The sequence below is a fragment of the Pan paniscus genome, chromosome 1 (assembly GCF_029289425.2).
Source record: "Pan paniscus chromosome 1, NHGRI_mPanPan1-v2.0_pri, whole genome shotgun sequence".
NCBI classification, from domain to species: Eukaryota; Metazoa; Chordata; class Mammalia; order Primates; family Hominidae; genus Pan; species Pan paniscus.
In genome coordinates, this window is record NC_073249.2 from 159,488,559 (window position 1) to 159,507,011 (window position 18,453).

The 18,453-nt window shown below is 41.2% G+C and overlaps 1 protein-coding gene across 3 annotated transcripts in view; it reads right to left on the reverse strand.

Annotated features, from left to right (window-relative positions):
- IL12RB2 (interleukin 12 receptor subunit beta 2) overlaps nt 1–18,453 on the reverse strand; it is a 92,252-nt gene that overhangs the window by 21,238 nt on the left and 52,561 nt on the right. For all 3 annotated transcript variants that reach the window (XM_003806963.7, XM_063600472.1, XM_034967143.3), the window contains 3 exons: nt 11,106–11,306; nt 6,613–6,711; nt 6,364–6,522 (listed from right to left, as the gene is read on the reverse strand). In XM_003806963.7, coding sequence (XP_003807011.5) covers nt 6,364–6,522; nt 6,613–6,711; nt 11,106–11,306 — 459 coding nt within the window. The remainder of the gene's footprint in view (nt 1–6,363; nt 6,523–6,612; nt 6,712–11,105; nt 11,307–18,453) is intronic.

Below are 18,453 nucleotides of genomic sequence, written 5' to 3' on the forward strand. Positions count from 1 at the left end.
ATCTTGGCTCACTGTAACCTCCGCCTCCTAGGTTCAATCAATTCTCCTGCCTCAGCCTCCCAAGTAGCTGGGACTACAGGTGTGTGCCACCATGCCTGGCTAATTTTTGTATTTTTAGTAGAACGGGGTTTCACCATGTTGGCCAGGCTAATCTTGAAATCCTGGCCTCAAGTGATCTGCCCACCTCAGCCTCCCAAAGTGCTGGGATTATAGGCGTGAGCCCCCACACCCAGCCTATGTAAGTTTAACAATTAGTGAAACAGACATTCACTTAACATTTTTTTTTTTTTTTTTTTTTTTGAGAAGAGTCTTGCTCTGTCACCCAGGCTAGAGTACAGTAATATGATCTTGGCTCACTGCAACCTCCGCCTCCCGAATTCAAGCAATTCTTCAGCCTCAGCCTCCTGAGTAACTGGGATTATAGGCACACGCCACCGTGCTTGGCTAAGTTTTGTATTTTTAATAGAGATGGGGTTTCACCATGTTGGTCAGGCTGGTCTCGAACTCCTGACCTGGTGATCTGCCCGCCTCAGCCTCCCAAAGTGCTGGAATTACAGGCATGAGCCACATCACCTGGCCTCACTTAACATTTTTAAACTTTGATTTTGCACTTTTCCATTTGTAGGCTCTAGGCCCTGAGCTTAATGAGGATCTTATTCAGTCTGACATAAAATCATTAAAAACTAGAGCACCGATACTTAGATTAGATTTATTTGGCAGCTGTAAACCTAGATTACCAGTTCCTTATGTTCTCAACACCCCTGCAGTTTTCTCTGTAGGGAAGATTTTGTGTTTTGAGTAATACACTGATGCTGTTTTTTAATCTAAGAAACATGAGTGTAGGTAGCCTTTAATGAATAGACAATCTTCTCCAGTGGCCTGTTGGGTTTGGATTTTGGAGTGACCTTTCAAAAGCTGGGGAGGATGGCAGAGTCAAGGCCAGCACTCTAGCAGAAGTAGCCTGTGTCAACTAAAAACAAAATAGACAAATTTCAATAGGTTTTTGTTGTTGTTGTTGTTTGTTTTGTTTTTTAAGATGGAGTCTCACTCTGTCACCCAGGCTGGAGTGCAATGGCACAATCTCAGTTCACTGCAACCTGAGTTCAAGCAATTCTCCCACCGTGGCCTCCCGAGTAGTTGGGATTACAGGCATCTGCCATCATGCCTGGTTGATTTTTGTATTTTTGTAGAGACGGAGTTTCACCATGTTGGCCAGGCTGGTCTTGAACTCCTGACCTCAGGTGATCCGCCTGCCTCAGCCTCCGAAAGTGCTGGGATTACAGGCGTGAGCCACCGCACCCCGCCGAGTTTCAGTTGGTTTTGAGGTTCATTTTGCCAACTTTGAGGTTGAGGTTGAAAAAGAAACACAAATTACAATAGGATCTGTGACCTGTGCTGAGGACCTCAATATTTAAAAAGGAAAGAGAGGGGAAACTGGGAAGGAAAAAAATGGGTGGGGGGTGGGGAAGATAGGCAATGAGGCAAAGTGGTCTTGTGAGGCTTTGATTAGCATTCAGTGAATCTACATTTTACATGTGAAAGGAGGGGTAAAGGGTCAATTATGCATTTTTCTGGAACTCAGTAAATCTATGTTTGACATAAAATAAAGTAAGCATGTGAAGTTACAGCTATCTGTTTGGTAACAAAAGAAAGGCAGTTTTTGCATGACTCAGCTCCCAAGCTTATCTTTTCTTTTGGCATAGTGAGTTTGGGGTCTTGAGATTTTATTTTCCTTTCACACCTGCTAGCTCATTGAGATGACTTCATCTATGCTGGTGATCACAGGGAAAACTAGAACTCAGCGTCATATACTCAACATATACTGGCTCACAAACTCCAGGGCAAGTCAGAGATGTCTTGCATGCTGAATTTATTTCAACAGTCATAAATATGAGTGCCTACACTGGACAAGGCACTGACAATACAAAAGCATAGAATCTGCCTCAAAGAGTCCACTATCTAATGGGGAAAAGAGACCCCTTCCATTATCCCGTCCCTGCTTACTATGGGTAATCAGCAAGATGAAGTCCTATAATATTACCTCTACTCCACCCAAAGGGGTTGAGGCCCATGCAGATAATTTATTCACCATGACTATCACAGAATTTCTATAGTTTACATCCTGTTGAGAAAAGTCCTTGTGGAAAATTCTCAAGTCTACTCTAGCCTGGTGAGATTGCTTGCATAGACTTAAGCTATATGATTGAGCTCAAAAAGCCCTTTCTCTATTCCTAACACAGGGGATTAAAAAATTAATTTTAGAGAGACCTTCTGTTCCTCCTGCTGCAGCAGAACATCAGCAAGTGTCAGGGAATCAACTGTCCAACTCTGTGAGGGCATCCTTAACTCTGGGAGTGAAATGAGATATTGGAACAGAAGGGAAGGGATTTGTGTGGGTTGCTGGGCCAATAAAGTTTATCCAAACACACACACACACACACACACACACACACACGCACACATATTAGGAGAACAAAAATAGAAGCTCTATGGGAAGAGGCAGTGAGGAAGATGATGGTGTCAGCAGTTTGGTTGGCAAAATAGGCTGAATAGAAGAAAGAAGTCAAGCAGGAAATACTGGTCCTGCTCCCTCTGGGCTGTGATCTCTGGCAGAGATAAAAGAGGCCATTCAATCCTTGGCGGTCTGAAAACTTACACTCAGGGTGGTTCAATGATAAAGGCACCAGTGTAGGAAGATGTGATAGTTGCCAGTCGTTGGAAAGGCTGTAGATAGGAAGGTCAAGTGGTACTAGACAAAACAGCTGCACTGCTACTGGAAACAAGTTTTTAACGATCTACATTGGATTTCACAAAGGGTAGAGTGGTATTCAGCTGTTTATTTTTATGAAGCACCTACCATGTGTCTGGCTGTATTCTAGGTATGAGGAAACAATGGTGAGCAAATTGCCATGGCTTCTTCCCTTAAGATGCTTAGAGACTGTTGGCAAACACTACTAGGCAGTAGCAAAGTATAATGTGTTCTCCAGTAGAAAAATGTGCTGGCCAGCCAGGCGCGGTGGCTCACGTCTGTAATCCCAGCACTTTGGGAGGCCAAGATGGGCAGATCACGAGGTCAGGAGATTGAGACCATCCTGGCTAACATGGTGAAACCCCGTGTCTACTAAAAATACAAAAAATTAGCCAGGCTTGGTGGCGGGTGCTTGTAGTCCCAGTTACTCGGGAGGCTGAGGCAGAAGAATGGCGTGAACCCGGGAGGCAGAGCTTGCAGTGAGCCGAGATCGCGCCATTGCACTCCAGCCTGGGCAACAGAGTGAGACTCTGTCTCAAAAAAAAAAAAAAGAAAAGAAAAAGAAAAATGTGCTGGCCATGGCTCTACTGGTGCACATGGCAACATGGCAATATGGACAAGCTTCCAGAGGCGTGGCTGTGCACAGAACCACCCATATAACTCATTACAATCCAGATACCTGGGTTCCTCCCTGGCTCTACACCTTACCTCCTCTGCCAAGGCAGGTCCTTCATTTTTTGCCCTTACTGTGCTCCACATATGCCCTTAATACTGCTGCCTGGTAATGGTGCTGAAACACCAGTAAGAGGGGGCCATCAAGGCAGAACACCTTCCTGCTTTGCCTTTCTCCCTCCTCCTCAACCTACCACCTCCTACCACTCTCTAGAAAGTGCCCTTGTGAATTCACCAATGATTTCTGGTTGCCAAATGCAATAAGTAGTTGTCAGTCCTTGATTATGACAGTTACATCCCTTTTGTGTACTTTTCCTTTTTATTTTTCACTCTTTGAGACAGAGTCCATCTCTGTCGCCCAGGCTGGAGTGCAGTGGTGCGATTTCAGCTTACTGCAATCTCTGCCTCTTGGGCTCAGTGATCCTCACACCTCAGCCTCCTGAGTAGCTGGGATTGCAGGCACACACCACTATGCCTGGCTAATTTTTTGTAATTTTGGTAGAGACAGGGTTTCACCATGTTGCCCAGGCTGGTCTTGACCTATTGGGCTCAAACGATCTGCCCACCTCGGCCTCCCAAAGTGCTGTGATTACAGGCATGAGCCACCATGCCCAGCCTCCTTTTGTATACTTTTCTATCTCCCTCATAGACTGTGAGCTTGTTGAAGATAGGGAATAGGTCTTATCCATCAACAGATACTTACTGAATTAAATGGAAATTTAACCTAAACTAGTATAAAATAGGACTGTGAATCTGCACTCTCCCTCCCCTTTTAGCTTATTTTTAAATACCCTTATGCAGGCTTTAGAGTCATCAGATTTGTGACAAAATAAGGAAGGCATTTTCTTCAACATCCATAAGAGCAGCTTTAAGAATCAACAGACTCAAGAGGCTTTGACTATTAAAGTAGATGGCTTACTGTTAAAAAAAAAAAAAAAAAAGAGGCTGGGCTGGGTGGCTCACGCCTGTAATCTCAGCACTGTGAGAGGCCAAGGCAGACAGATCACCTGAGGTTAGGCGTTCAAGACCAGCCTGGCCAACACGGTGAAACCCCTCCTCTACTAAAAATACAAAAATTAGCAGGGCATGGTGGTACATGTCTGTAATCCCAGCTACTCAGGAGGCTGAGGCAGGAGAATCACTTGAACCCGGGAGGTAGAGGTTGCAGTAAGCTGAGATCGTGCCATTGCACTCCAGCCTAGGCAACAGAGCAAGACTCCGTATGAAAAAAAAAAAAAAAAAAAAAAAAGAATAAACAGACCATGTGGTTGCAAACAGGTGTCTCAATTTAAACTCTGCCAAAATGAAAGTTATTTGGGGGGCAAATTTCACATGAGGAATTCCAGATGGCTGAAGAAGAGATCAATTGATTCCTTACCTCTTGGGGTGCATTTCAGAACTGACTGACTCTGGGTCAAGTCCAGGGGGAAGCAGTTCTGATCAGTGATATGTTCTGTTTATCAATGGTGGATTTGTTCAACAAATGACCATAAGCCCTTATGATGCCATACTACAGAGATGATAAAAAAGAATGACATAAGTTCACATGGATGGATGTAGAAAGGTCTCTACCACGTATTATTGAGAGGTAAAAGCAAGGTGTAGATCAGAATGTTGAAAAAGATCTCAACTATATTCTTGTACATGCACCAATTGTTTTTTTCTGGAAGACTACACAAGGGACTGTTAACAGCCTAAGTGTGAAGGGAAGACAAATTTTCTTTCTATATCTTTCTGAACTATTTTCATGTTTTAGTATTATTTATATAATAAAAATTAACCAGCTTTTAAAGTCACACTGCGGAACTCTTAAAGTCAAGAGAGAAGACCAACTCATAAAGCTTCCCAGGTGAAAATCACCCCTGCAGGCAGCTCTCTGGCAGCTGCATCTTAGGGTGGCTTTGTTGCATTGTTCTTGGGCCTACTAACTCTCATTAAGAAATACAAATGTTCCTTCTTTATGACAAATGTTCCTGAAAGCTAGCTGCTTACAAAATAAAGAGAAGGTCAAGTCAAGAAAAACAAAAACTCTGAATAAATCAAAGATTGGAACATCAAGTGTGGCAAGTGACTTGGAGCTGTACATGAATGAGTGATCCATGACATCATTTGAGACAACACTCTAGCTAGAGTTTATTTTAATTGCTTTAGTTTTATACTTATAGAATAATTTTGGGCCATAAAGGGTTACTTAAACTGTATCATATTTTATCCATTTTAAGAAGAAAATAATATGCCATAATAGTAATTACAAATGTGGGGATTTAAAAGTTCTCCAGAGGCATTTCTTGTGAACCTCAAGGCCTATACAGGATTGGCGGGGCACTGTGGCCCATGCCTGTAATCCCAGCACTTTGGGAGGCCGAGGTAGGCAAATCACTTGAGCCCAGGAGTTGGAGACCAGCCTGGACAACACAGGGAGACTCTGTCTTTACAAAAAAATTAAAAAATTAGCTGGACATGGTGGCATGCACCTGTAGTTCCCACTACTTGGGAGGCTGAGGCAGGAGGATTGCTTGAGCCCAGGGAGGTCAAGGCTGCAGTGAGCTGTGATTGCACCACTGCACTCAGCCTGGGCAACAGAGTGAGGCACTGTCTTAAAAAAACAAAGAAGTCTATACAGTACTGAAGTGACTTTATTGTTTGTTGAAATTCTGTCTCTTCATATGAGTAAGCACCTTGAGAACTAGTCCATTTACTTCATTTCTGTATCCTTAGCAATTTGCTTGGCACATAACACATATTCAATAACCTTCTGTTTGTGTGTTTAGATGTCTTTTCTAATTCTTCATTCAGTTAACTTTACAAGTATTTATGGAGTACTTACTATATGCCAGGCATTGCGCTAGCACATGTGTGTAGATGTGCACGCACACCTCCTTGTGTTTTCCTGACATCCAAACAAGAAGGCCCCACTCACTGCATTTGGTTCTCACACATACCACAGAGCTGAGGCTGGGAGTTGGAGTCCCGTTCCTTCCAGTATATCCTGTAATGGAGGAGGCAGCCCATTTGCTCCTGGACTGGAATGCTGTTCCATGAAATTAAAATGCTCCCCTTTTCCTCTGTGATGGCATTAATGTGGGGGCCACTCAGTGGTGCTGTAAAGTAGGGCACAGGAGGCTTCTGTCACCCTCCAAATCCAAATCATTAAACTAAAGCAAAATTTGGCAAAAGATCCCAAGACTCACCTTTGTGCTTAGAGTTACCCAGGATGGAGCTGCATCCTCCTTGATCCCCTGAGAGTGCATACACACGGATTTCATAACAGATGTAGGATTTTATGTTCTCTGCAAGGAAAAGGGAATTCCCATAACAGCCATGCCATTACTGGTGAGTCACTAAAGGGAGCCATTTTATTATCTGATACAAATGCTTTCAAGGTGTTTCTTGCCTTTTCCTAGTTTAAAGATGGTTCAAGCACAGTCTGGACTGATGACCTATGTTACAAATTCTCAGCATCTGATTTGCCATGACGTTGGCTTCTGGAAGTTACTGCTCCCAACTTCAAAGGATGAGATCAACCAACCAACCAACCTGAGTTTCTTTCCATATAAACAAACAGGATCACCATGATTAAGAAGGAGACAAAAGCTATTTGAGTTCCAACACGGATTTAAATATAACCACACACACACACACACGCACCCAGACTGCTTTTGAAACAAACAAAACAACTTGCCTTCAAGAAAAAAAACCTTTTGATTCCTACAAATAAAGCATTTGCTGTTTACAGGAAAGTGAGGCTGGAATTTTGCAGGCATAGAACCTGAATAGCTTTTCTAATTCTGCGATGCTTATCAAGATCTGACAGGGCAGATGACACACTCAGGCATAACTAACCAGGGTGCTCTGGGTGCAATCCGACCCCTTGTTACCCCATCTCCTCTCCCTGTATGTTCCAGTTAGATTTCAGTTGCTTCCCAGCCTGGAAGATTTAAAAGGTACTTGGGAATGTTAATGCTCCTTCCTGGCTTTTAAAGCGCCGCACTTTCAATTTTCTGTCAGTCATGAAGCTTATTGGCAAGTCTTTCTTCCCCACCAAAATTCCTTATTTCCATGAATCTCAGATTTCTACTACTTGTGAATAAAAGGCCCCTTTCATAGATACCTCTCCTGAAATACTTTTACATTTCAAATGAACATTTAAAGGAAAAAGAGATAAGTCCTACTAGGTAACTATAGTATCAGGGAGTCAAAGTAAGAACCCTATCCAGTATTGATTAATGCCCTGCCGATAGGTAGCCAGGGTCCCCTACACTGACAGTTGATTAGGGTTTAACTTTTTTTTTTTCAGGAAGAATAATTTTATATCATAGAAAAATTTATTAAATTATTTGTGTTTTATATGAAAATCCATTGCTCATTAAATATTCCAGCAAATAGACAGCACATAAAACTCAGTTGTGCAACCAGTGCTGTCAGAAGAGACCATGACAAGATCAAAACACATGCCATGGGTAAATTCCAATTTGAGTTCATGAACCAAGCGAAGTGGAGAAAAGGACACAGTCAGCTTAGTATGGTAATCCAAAGATTCCTCATGGGTGGCATTGACACCAAGAAGCCCAAAGGGCAACATGGAATATGAAATCATATTTAATGTGGGAGGGGCCAGTGAGTAGCTTTCAGCCCCCAGTGCCTGGCTGTTGTGCCCCTAGTCGTGAAAGGGGCCAACCAACCACCGCCTTATGGAGGCATGGGAGTTCCAGATGAGCTCATTAGGCAGACAGTTCCATTGTATTTTGCCATTCAAAATGTGAGTTCAGGGCAGAGGCCTTGGGAACTGCTGCATTAGAAGTTGTGGTTTATTTTTGTGAATGGCTTACCTTTAGTGGAGGAGAGAAGACAATGTGGTTCTGTAATTCAGTTGACATTTCCCTTTCCACCAAGAGTAGAGCCCTCCTAGCAAGCTTCTTCCCCAGTTCTGGCCTCAAGAACTCCTGTTTTACTGGCTGATTCTTGTATGAACACTCTCTAACAATATCTGCTCCCCATCTCAAAACCTTCAGTGTATGAAGCCCATACTCCTCAGATTTTTATTTCCTTTCTAGAGTCTGGCCGCAATTTCCAGACTCATTTCCCACCACTCCCATACATACATACATACCTAGTACCCTTCAGCAAAGTCCCTGCCCCCATGTTTATAAACCATCACTTAGGTGGTTTTTCTGCAGAAAGCTAATTTCACCTGTTAAGTGTGGGAGAAGGCAAACATTAAATGACCAGTAACGAGGAAGAAGAAGGCAGAAGAGGGCCCCCAACAACTCTAGGTGCAGGGAAGGTTTTCTAGACACCATGATGTTATGTATTTGTAAAAGGAGTGGCTCTATATGGTCAGAAGCATTTTCACCCAGACAGGACAGGACAGGACTGGTCTCTAGCCTAGCCTCCACCAACCTATAAATCAGGAGCCGGGCTGTATTCTGGCCCACTCCAAAATGTCCAAATCTGCCCCAGCCAGATGCTGGGAAAAGGCTGGTGAAAATCAATAACAATGAGTGATCTTACTGACTAGAGGGGGCCATTTTGAATTAATAATAACCATGAATTGCTTAATTTTTAAGTGTTTATTTCCAGACTGTAACATCAACATAAGCTAATAGCCAACCAAGTGTTTCCAAGCAGGAGAACAACTTTAATTTAATAAAGTTATTTTATTCATTAGTATATTGATTTTTTTTTTTTTCAGATGGAGTCTCACTGTGTCACCCAGGCTGGAGTGCAATGGCATGATCTCGGCTCACTGCAATCTCCGCTTCCCGGGTTCAAGCAATTATCTTGCCTTAGCCTCCCAAGTAGCTGGGATTATAGGCGCCCACCACCACGCCCAGCTAATTTTTGTATTTTTAGTAGGGATGGGGTTTCACCACGTTGGCCAGGCTGGTCTTGAACTCCTGACCTCCGCCTCCCAAAGTGTTGGGATTACAGGCGTGAGCCACCGCGCCCAGCCTAGTATATTGATTTTATTCAAATGAATATTACTTCTAAAGTGCATAAAGACACTTATTTCACTAAGTATGGAAAACATCTCTCTTGCCATGTAGTTCAAACTATCCCACAGGGGTAAGTCCTAATACAGCTTATAATAATGTTTACAATTTCTTAGCAGCTTAAAGTTTGGTAAATGCTTTTTCTATTCACTTTCACCTGATTTGATGGGCATAACAGCCCTGAAAGAAAACTGGTTCTGCTGCAAAAACTCTAGGGACAGGGAACACACTGCCTTGAGAGGTAATCGATTGTCCCATTAGAGAACATCAAAGGCAGGAAACTTCTTTTTCAAAATTGAGCTGATAGCTACTTCTTTTATAATTTCCACACAGGGTTTTAGTTTTTCTCTCCAGAGCAACAAAAGAAAACATACTCTTTTATGTGTAATGTCAAAACCAGCAACAGCCGTCAAGCCGTCCCATTCCCATGCCCATCTAGAATTCTCTTTCTAGGCTAAATGGTTTCCAGATTAGAAGTTCCAGGCTCCTAATAACTTGGTCGTCTTCCTCTGGATGCTGACTAGGTTATGTAGGCAGCATTCTATTTAAGGGTAGTGATGAAAAATTAACCTGCTAGAACTCTGAGCAGTCAGACTACAAAAGAGGTACACAGTTAAGGATGGACTCATGTATGATTATGCAGTGTGCTATTTATTTCATTTGTATAAATCTTGTCACCTTAAGCAGGGTGTGTATTTCCTCCTAGACAGGTGTAATGATTGTTATAGAAACATTATAGGATTTAGAGCTTGAAAACCTTAAAATATTAGCTCTGTCTCATGTAACAATAATAATGATGAGAGCTAAATTACTGAGCCCTTAAAATGTATTAGGCATTGTTCAAAACATTTTCCACGAAGTAATTCAGCTAGTCTTCACAATAACCCAACGAGGTAGGTAATATTATTATCCTCATTTTTCAGATGAGGAAACTGAGGCACAAAGCGGTTAAGTAACTTGCCCTAGATCACACAGACAGAGCCAAGACTCGAACCCAGGTAGTATGGCTGCAGAGCCAGAACTTTAAACCACTGATTCAATTCAGTGCTGAATTTATGCTTAACAATGACATTAACTAAGTTCTGCCCAATCATTTTAATATATTTTCAGATGCGTTCTCTCACTTGATTCTCACCACTGACAGATTAGGAAACTGAGGATTAGAAATACCAATTGTCATATAGATAATTCTGGATTTAGTATTACACAATTAATAAGTAACAGAATTGGGAATGAAGGATTTCCTGGTTTCCTCATTTATATAATGGCCATACTGACTCTTACTGAACATGATTGCTTTAAGAGTTATTAAATAAATGAACTCCCCACAGAGTTAAGGATGGCCTCATGTATTACCATGCAGTGTGCTATGATAAATAAAGGTGTCTATTACACTGGGCAGTTAACTTAGCTCTCAGCCATACTGGTTTGGTTCAATTATTCATTCATCTTCTTTGGCATTGTGCTAGGGATATGGATTTTCCATAAATAAGAGAGTTTTTAGTCAACCAGTTGGTCATTTATGTCTGCAGTGGAGTAGTCTAAAGTGCTGCTGGATGGACTCTAGGTCATCAGTCTCTCTTATCATGTAGCCACCTGTAATTGAAGGCAGGGTTCTGGCTCTTGCCTGCAGTTTCCCCAAACAAATGTGAACTTAGTACCCTCTAGAAGGAAGGTGAACAATTAGGTACCTGAAATCAGAGCAGACACATTGTAGGGTGGACTCCGTAGCCAGTTTAGAGGGACCTGTGTGTCACCCCCTGGATGGAGCTCTCTCCATTCCACCACGTATTCCTGAACAGCAGAGGGATCTTTCCTGGGAGGCTGCCAAGTCACCAGAATGTTGTCCATGCCCTCTGAGTTTGCAGAGACCTGGCGAGGAGCCAGCAACCCTTTATCGGACAGAAAGAGGAGAAACAAAATAAAAAAAGAGGAGGGATAAAGATTTAAACAACAAAAAAAGCCAAACAGCTTATCCCAACGAAAAAGTTTTAGGAAGAATCTGTTTACTTTTAAAGACTTTGGAGTCACAGATTTAAGTTCATTTCATTTTTCAGTTCATGGAGAACTAACAACATCAGCTTGTTCAAACATTATGTAAAATGTCATGTGTACAATTATTTTCCCCTTCTTTTCCTTTCTCTTTCTTTTCTTTACTTTTCCTTCCTTCCCTTCCTTCCCTTCCTTCCTTCCCTCCCTTCCTCCCTCCCTCCCCCTTCCTTCCTTCCTTCCTTCCTTCCTTCCTTCCTTCCTTCCCTCCTTCCTTTCCTTCCTTCCTTCTTTCTTTTTCTTTTTCTTCTCTCTCTCTTTCTTTTTCCTTGAGACAGGGTCTTACTTTGTCACCCAGGCTGGAGTGCAGTAGCATAAGCACAGATCACTGCAGCCTCAACCTCCCAGATTCAAGTGATCCTCCCACCTTAGCCTCCTGAGTAGCTGAGACCATGGGTGCATGTCACCACACATAGCTAATTTTTTTTTTATTAGACAGAGACAAGGTCTTGCTACGTTGCCCAGGCTGATCTCAAACTCCAGGGCTCAAGTGATCCTCCTGCCTCGGCCTCTCAAAGGGCTTGGATTACAGGCATGAGCCAACATGCCCAGCCCCATTCCTTTTTCCATTTCTATAGCCTCAAAGGTGCCTAATCTTTGTGAATATATTAGACATCTTTCTAATCCACCTTTCATATATTTGTTTAGACAAATTCCTATCCTTGAAATTTAGTGTTATTTTGTGCGTATGTGTTGAATTTTCATGAAATGTATTGGGAGATAAATCTAATGCTTTTTCTTTTTTTCACTCAACATGTTTCTGGGACATATACATCCAGCTGCTATTATGTAAATCCGACTCATTTTTTCAGACTGCTACCTAAACCCTTTACTTGTCCAATGTTTGAGTGACAAGCAGGAAGTTCTTTTGGAGTGTTTGCAAACACAAACAAGGATGCAATGAATATTCTCTTGCATGTTCTCTTGTGTGCCTGTGCAAGAATGTTTCTGTGTTTCTGGATATATATGCATAGAATTGCTTGATTATAGAGCAAATTCACATATTATTTTACAAAATACTGCCAGATTTATCTCTAAAATAGCCACTTGACACTCCAGCAAGAAAAGCATGAAGGCTCTCATTTCTCCACCAATATTTAGTATTTTCTGATTTTCTAATTTTTATCAAGCTGGTATATATAAAGTGGTATTTAATTGTGGTTTTATTTTCATTTTTCTGATTTCTCTTCTTTTTTTTTTTTTTTTTTTTGAGATGGAGTCTTGCTCTATCTTGCCCAGGCTGGAGTGCAGTGGCACCATCTCGGCTCACTGCGGCCTCTGCCTCCCAGGTTCAAGCAATTCTCCTGTCTCAGCCTCCCGAGTAGCTGGGACTACAGGCGTCTGCCACCACACCCAACTAATTTTGTATTTTTAGTAGAGACGAGGTTTCACCACGTTGGCCAGGCTGGTCTCGAACTCCTGACCTCAGGTGATCCACCCGCCTCGGGCTCCCAAAGTGCTGGGATTACAGGTGTGGGCCATCGCACCCAGCCATTTTTCTGATTTCTTATGAAGCTAAGCTTCTTTTCATATATTACTAGTTATTTGACTTTCCCCTTCCATGAACTGCCAATTCATGTACTTCACTCATTTCCATTGGGTTTCCTGCATTCTTTCTGATTTGCAGACAACTTTTTATATTGTAGATTTTAGTCTTAACATAACAGTTTTCAACAGTATCTTACCTAGCCTGTCAACTCTCTGATAACTTAATGACACATATATAGCTACTTTGATGTTGGTAAATTTATCCATGGCTTGTGTACTTTACATCTTATTTATGACCCTTCTATCCTATGGCCCCTTAAGATGACCCTTCTATCCTAGGGTCATGAAGATACTCAACTACATTTTCTCCCATTGGTTTTTAGTTTTACCTTTCACATTTAATGGGTTTTTAAATTCAAATCCAACAAAAGGTTTTTTTTTCAGGGGGAGAATACATTTTACTATTTTTCCACATGGTGAGTCAATTTTTCCCAATGTCATCACATTTGGCATCTCATCCCTGTCATATACCAAGTTTCATATCATCATGGGTCTGTGTCTGGGTTGGCCACTTTACCAGAAAACACTGTTCATGTTACCAGGCTTTGTAATGTCTGACTATTGGTCCATTTCATCTAGATTATCAAATTCGTGGGCACAGAGTTGTTCATAGTATTTGATTATTATCCTTTTCATGTCCATGGGATCAGTGATGATAGCCCCTTTTTATTTATGATATTGGTAATTTTCATCCTCTTTCTCTCTTTTTTTTAGTTAGCCTGGCTAGAAATTTTATAAATTTTATTGATCTTTTTAAAGAATCAGCTCTTGGTTTCATTAATTTATCTCTTTATTCCAGTTTTGAATTTCATTGATTTCCACTCTTATTATTACTATTTGCTTACTTTGGGGTTATTTGATCCATTTTTCCTTTAGTTTCCTAAGGCAAAAGTTTAGATTATTGATTTTAGACCTCTCTTCTTTTCTAATGTATTCATTCAATGTTATAAATTTTCCTCTAAGCACTGATTTTGCTGCATTCCATAAATTTTGATGTTTTATTTTTATTTTCAATTAGTTCAAAATATTTTAAAATTTCTCTTGAGACTTTGACCAATGTGTTATTTAGAAGTGTGTTGTTTAATCTCTATTTTGGGATTTTCCAGCTATCTTTCTGTTATTGATTTCTAGTTTATTTCCCCTGTGGTCTGGGAGCGGACATTGCATGATATCTATTCTTTTAAATTTGTTAAGGTGTATTTTATGACCCAGAATATGGTGTATCTTGGTGAATGTTCCATATGAGCATGAGAAGAATGTGTATTATGCTGTTGTTAGATGATGTTGGCTAAAGATGACAATTATGTTTAGTTGATTGAGGATGCTGTTGAGTTCAACTATGTCTTTAATGATTTTCTGTCTGCAGTCTTTGTCCTGTCTGCAGGATCTGTCCATTTCTGACACAGTGGAAGTCTGACTATGATAGTGGATTCATCTATTTCTCTTTGCAGTTCTATTGGTTTTTGGCTCATGCATTTTGATTGTTGTTAAGTCCATACACATTAAAGATTGTTATGTTTTCTTTGAGAATAGATTCCTTTATCATTAAGTAATGCTCCCAGTTACCACTGATAACTTTCTCTGCTTTGAAGTCTGTTCTGTCTGAAATTAATACAGCTACTCCAGCTTCTTTTTCATTAATGTTAACATGGCATATCTTTCTCTGTCTCTTTACATTTGCTCTATATGTGTCAATTTTAAAATTTATTTATTTATTTTGAGATAGAGTCTCCCTCTGTCTCACAGGCTGGAGTGCAATGGTGCAATCTTGGCTCACTGCAGCCTCCACCCCCTGGGTTCAAGTGATTCTCCTGCCTCATCCTCCCAAGTAGCTGAGATGACAGGCGTGCACCACCACACCTGGCTAATTTTTGTATTTTTAGGAGAGACAGAGTTTCACTACGTTAGCCAGGCTAGTCTTGAACTCCTGACCTCAAGTGATCCGCCTGCCTCAGCCTTCCAAAGTGCTGGGATTACAGGGGTGAGCCACTGTGCTGGCCTATATATGTCTGTATATTTAAATTTGGTTTCTTATAGACAACTATAGTTGGGTCTTGTTTTTTATCCACTTTGACTATTTGTTTTGTAATTGCTGTTTTTAGTCCAGTGATGTTCAAAATAACTTGATGGAGTTGGAGTAATATATACTACATGTGTTACTATTTTCTATTTGTTGCCTTTGTCATCTGTCCCTTGTTTTGTTTGTCATTCTTTTTCTGCCATTTGTGGTTTTAATTGATCAGTTTATATGATTTCATTTTCTGCCCTTTTTTAGCATATCAGTTATATTTCTTTTAAAATGGTTTTTAGTGCTTGCTCTTGCTCTACTATTTGCAATATACATTTACAACTAATTCAAGTCCCCTTTCAAATAACAATATACTGCTTCATGGGTAGCAGAAATACCTTAAATAGCAAAATAATCCAAAGTCCTCCTTCTTATCCCTTGCTGGGATTCATTGCTATCTTTCATTTCACTTATATATAAGCATGCATAAGCATTTATAATACACAAACATATGTAATCAAATACATTGTTACTATTATTGTTTTGAATAAACTGCTATCTGTTAGGTCAATTAAGAATAAGAATAATTGGCCGGGCACAGTGGCTCATGCCTGTAATCCCAGCACTTTGGGAGGCTGAGGTGGGTGAATCACCTGAGGTTGGGAGTTCAAGACCAGCCTGACCAACATGGAGAAACCCTGTCTCTACTAAAAATACAAAATTAGCTGGGCATGGTGGCACATGCCTGTAATCCCAGCTACTAGGGAGGCTGAGGCAGGAGAATCGCTTGAACCTGGGAGGCGGAGGTTGTGGTGAGCCGAGATCACGCCATTGCACTTCAGCCTGGGCAACAAGAGTGAAGCTCTGTCTCAAAAAAAAAAAAAAAAAAAAAAAAAAGAATAATTGGCTAGGCACAGTGGCTCATGCCTGTAATCCCAGCACTTTGGGAGTCCGAGGCAGGCAGATCATGAGATCAGGAGATCGAAACCATCCTGGCCAACATAGTGAAACCCCATCTCTACTAAAAATACAAAAATTAACCGGGTGTGGTGGCGTGTGCCTGTAATCCCAGCTACTTGGGAGGCTGAGGCAGGAGAATCGCTTGAACCAGGGAGTTGGAAGTTGCAGTGAGCCGAGATCATGCCACTGCACTCCAGCATGGTGACAGAGCAAGACTCCGTCACAAAAAAAAAAAAGAGTAATTAAAGTTTGTATTTTGCCTTCACTTATTTTTTCCTTGATGTTCTTCCTTTTTCTATATAGTTCCAAGTTTCTGACCTATCTCATTTTCCTTCTCTCTGAAAAACTTCATTTCACATTTTTTGCTAGGCAGGTCTGCTGGCAACAAATTTCTTCAATCTTTATCTGGGAAGTCCTTATTTCTCCTTCACTTTTAAAGTATAATTTCACAGCGTATAGACTGCTAGGTTGATGGGCTTTTTTTCTCTCAATACTTTAAATATTTTACTCTACTCTTTTCTTGCTTGCATGGTTTCTTTTTTTTTTCTTTTTCTTTTTTGAGACAGAGTCTAACTTTGTTACCCAGGCTGGAGTGCAGTGGCGTGATTTTGGCTCACTGCAACCTCTGCCTCCCAGGTTCAAGCAGTTCTCCTGCAGCAGCCTCCCGAGTAGCTGGGATTACAGGCACACGCCACCACGGCCAGCTAATTTTTGTATTTTTAGTAGAGACAAGGTTTCACTATGTTGGCCAGGCTGGTCTTGAACTCCTGACCTCAGGTGATCCACCCACCTCGGCCTCCCAAAGTGCTGGGATTACACGCGTGAGCCACCGCGCCAGGCCTGCATGGTTTCTTTGAAGAGGTTAGATGTAATTCTTATATTTGGTCTTATAAAGTTTTCTTTTTCCTGTGGCTTCTTTCAAGAGTTTTTTCTTTATCTTTGATTTTCTGCCGTTTCAATGATGTATGTAGGTACAGTTTTTTTTGTGGGTGGAGGGTGCCATTTACCCTGTTTGGTGTTCTTTAAGGTTCCTGGGTCTGTGGTTTGCTGTCTGACATTAATTTGATAAACTCTCATTCATTATTGTTTCAAATATTTCTTTTATTCCTTTCTTTTTTTTACCTTCTCATATTTCCATTATGTGTAGGTTACATCTTTTGTAGTTGTTCCATAGATTTTGTATATGCTGTTATGTTTTTTCAGTCTTTGTTCTCTTTGCTTTTCAGTTTTAGCGGTTTCTATTGACATATCTTCAAGCTCAAAAACTCTTCCCCCAGATATGTCTATTTTACGAATCACCCATCAAAGACATTCTTCATTTGTTACACTGTTTTTGATCTCTAGCATTTCTTTTTTGACTCTTTCTTAGAATTCTAATTTCTCTGATTACCCTGTCCATCGGTTTTTGCAGGTTTTCTACTTTATCTGTTAGAGCCCTTAGCATATTAAACATAGTTGTTTTAAATTCCTGGTCTGATAATTCCAACATCCCTGCCATATCCAAGTATGGTTCTGATGCTTGCTGTATCTCAACTAACTGTTGTTTTGTTGTTGTTTGTTTGTTTTTTGCCTTTTAGAATGCCTTATAATTTTTTGTTGAAAGGTGGATATGATTTACTGAGTAAAAGCATATGCAGTAAATGGGCTTTTAGTAATGTGGTAGAAAGGTGTCGGGGGAAAGAAAGCATTCTATAACCCTATGATTACATCCCAGTCTTTTTGTGAGGCTGTGCTCCTGTACTGGGAACTTGCGAGTGCTTATCAGTTTTCCCCCCTTAAGTGGGATAGAATGGCTACAGTGGGCTCGAGTTGGGTATTTTCCTTCTCCCACCTAGAAGAATAGAGGGGATTGGAGTTGGGTATTTCCTTTCCCTCCACATAGAAGGCCAGACTAGGATGGAATTAGATATGTTCCTCCCACCAGGCTGGTTAGGTTCTGATAAAACTCCAATAGTTTAGCCCTATTAAAACAGTTTCCTTGGAGGGCAGGCCTTGTTAAGAACAGAATGCTCTGGTGTATTTTTTTTTTTTTTTTTTGAGATGGAGTTTTCCTCTGTCACCCAGGCTGGAGTGCAGTAGAGTGATCTTGGTTCACTGCAACCTCTGCCTCCTGGATTCAAGTGATTCTCCTGCCTTAGCCTCCCAAGTAGCTGGGATTACAGGCACGCGCCACTACGCCTAGCTAATTTTTGTATTTTTAGTAGAGACAGGGTTTTGCCATGTTGGCCAGGCTGGTCTCAAACTCCTGACCTCAAGTGATCTGCCTGCCTTGGCCTCCCAAAGTGCTGGAATTACAAGGCGTGAACCACTGCACCTGGCCAACTCTGATGTATTTTATAACGGTTCCTTTTTCCCTCCCACTGAGAGAAACATGGGGGATTTTTCTGATATTCACTGTGATAACCTGGTCAATCTCCTTTTTTTTTTTCCTTTCTGAGACAGTCTTGCTCTGTCACCCGGACTGGAGTGCAGTG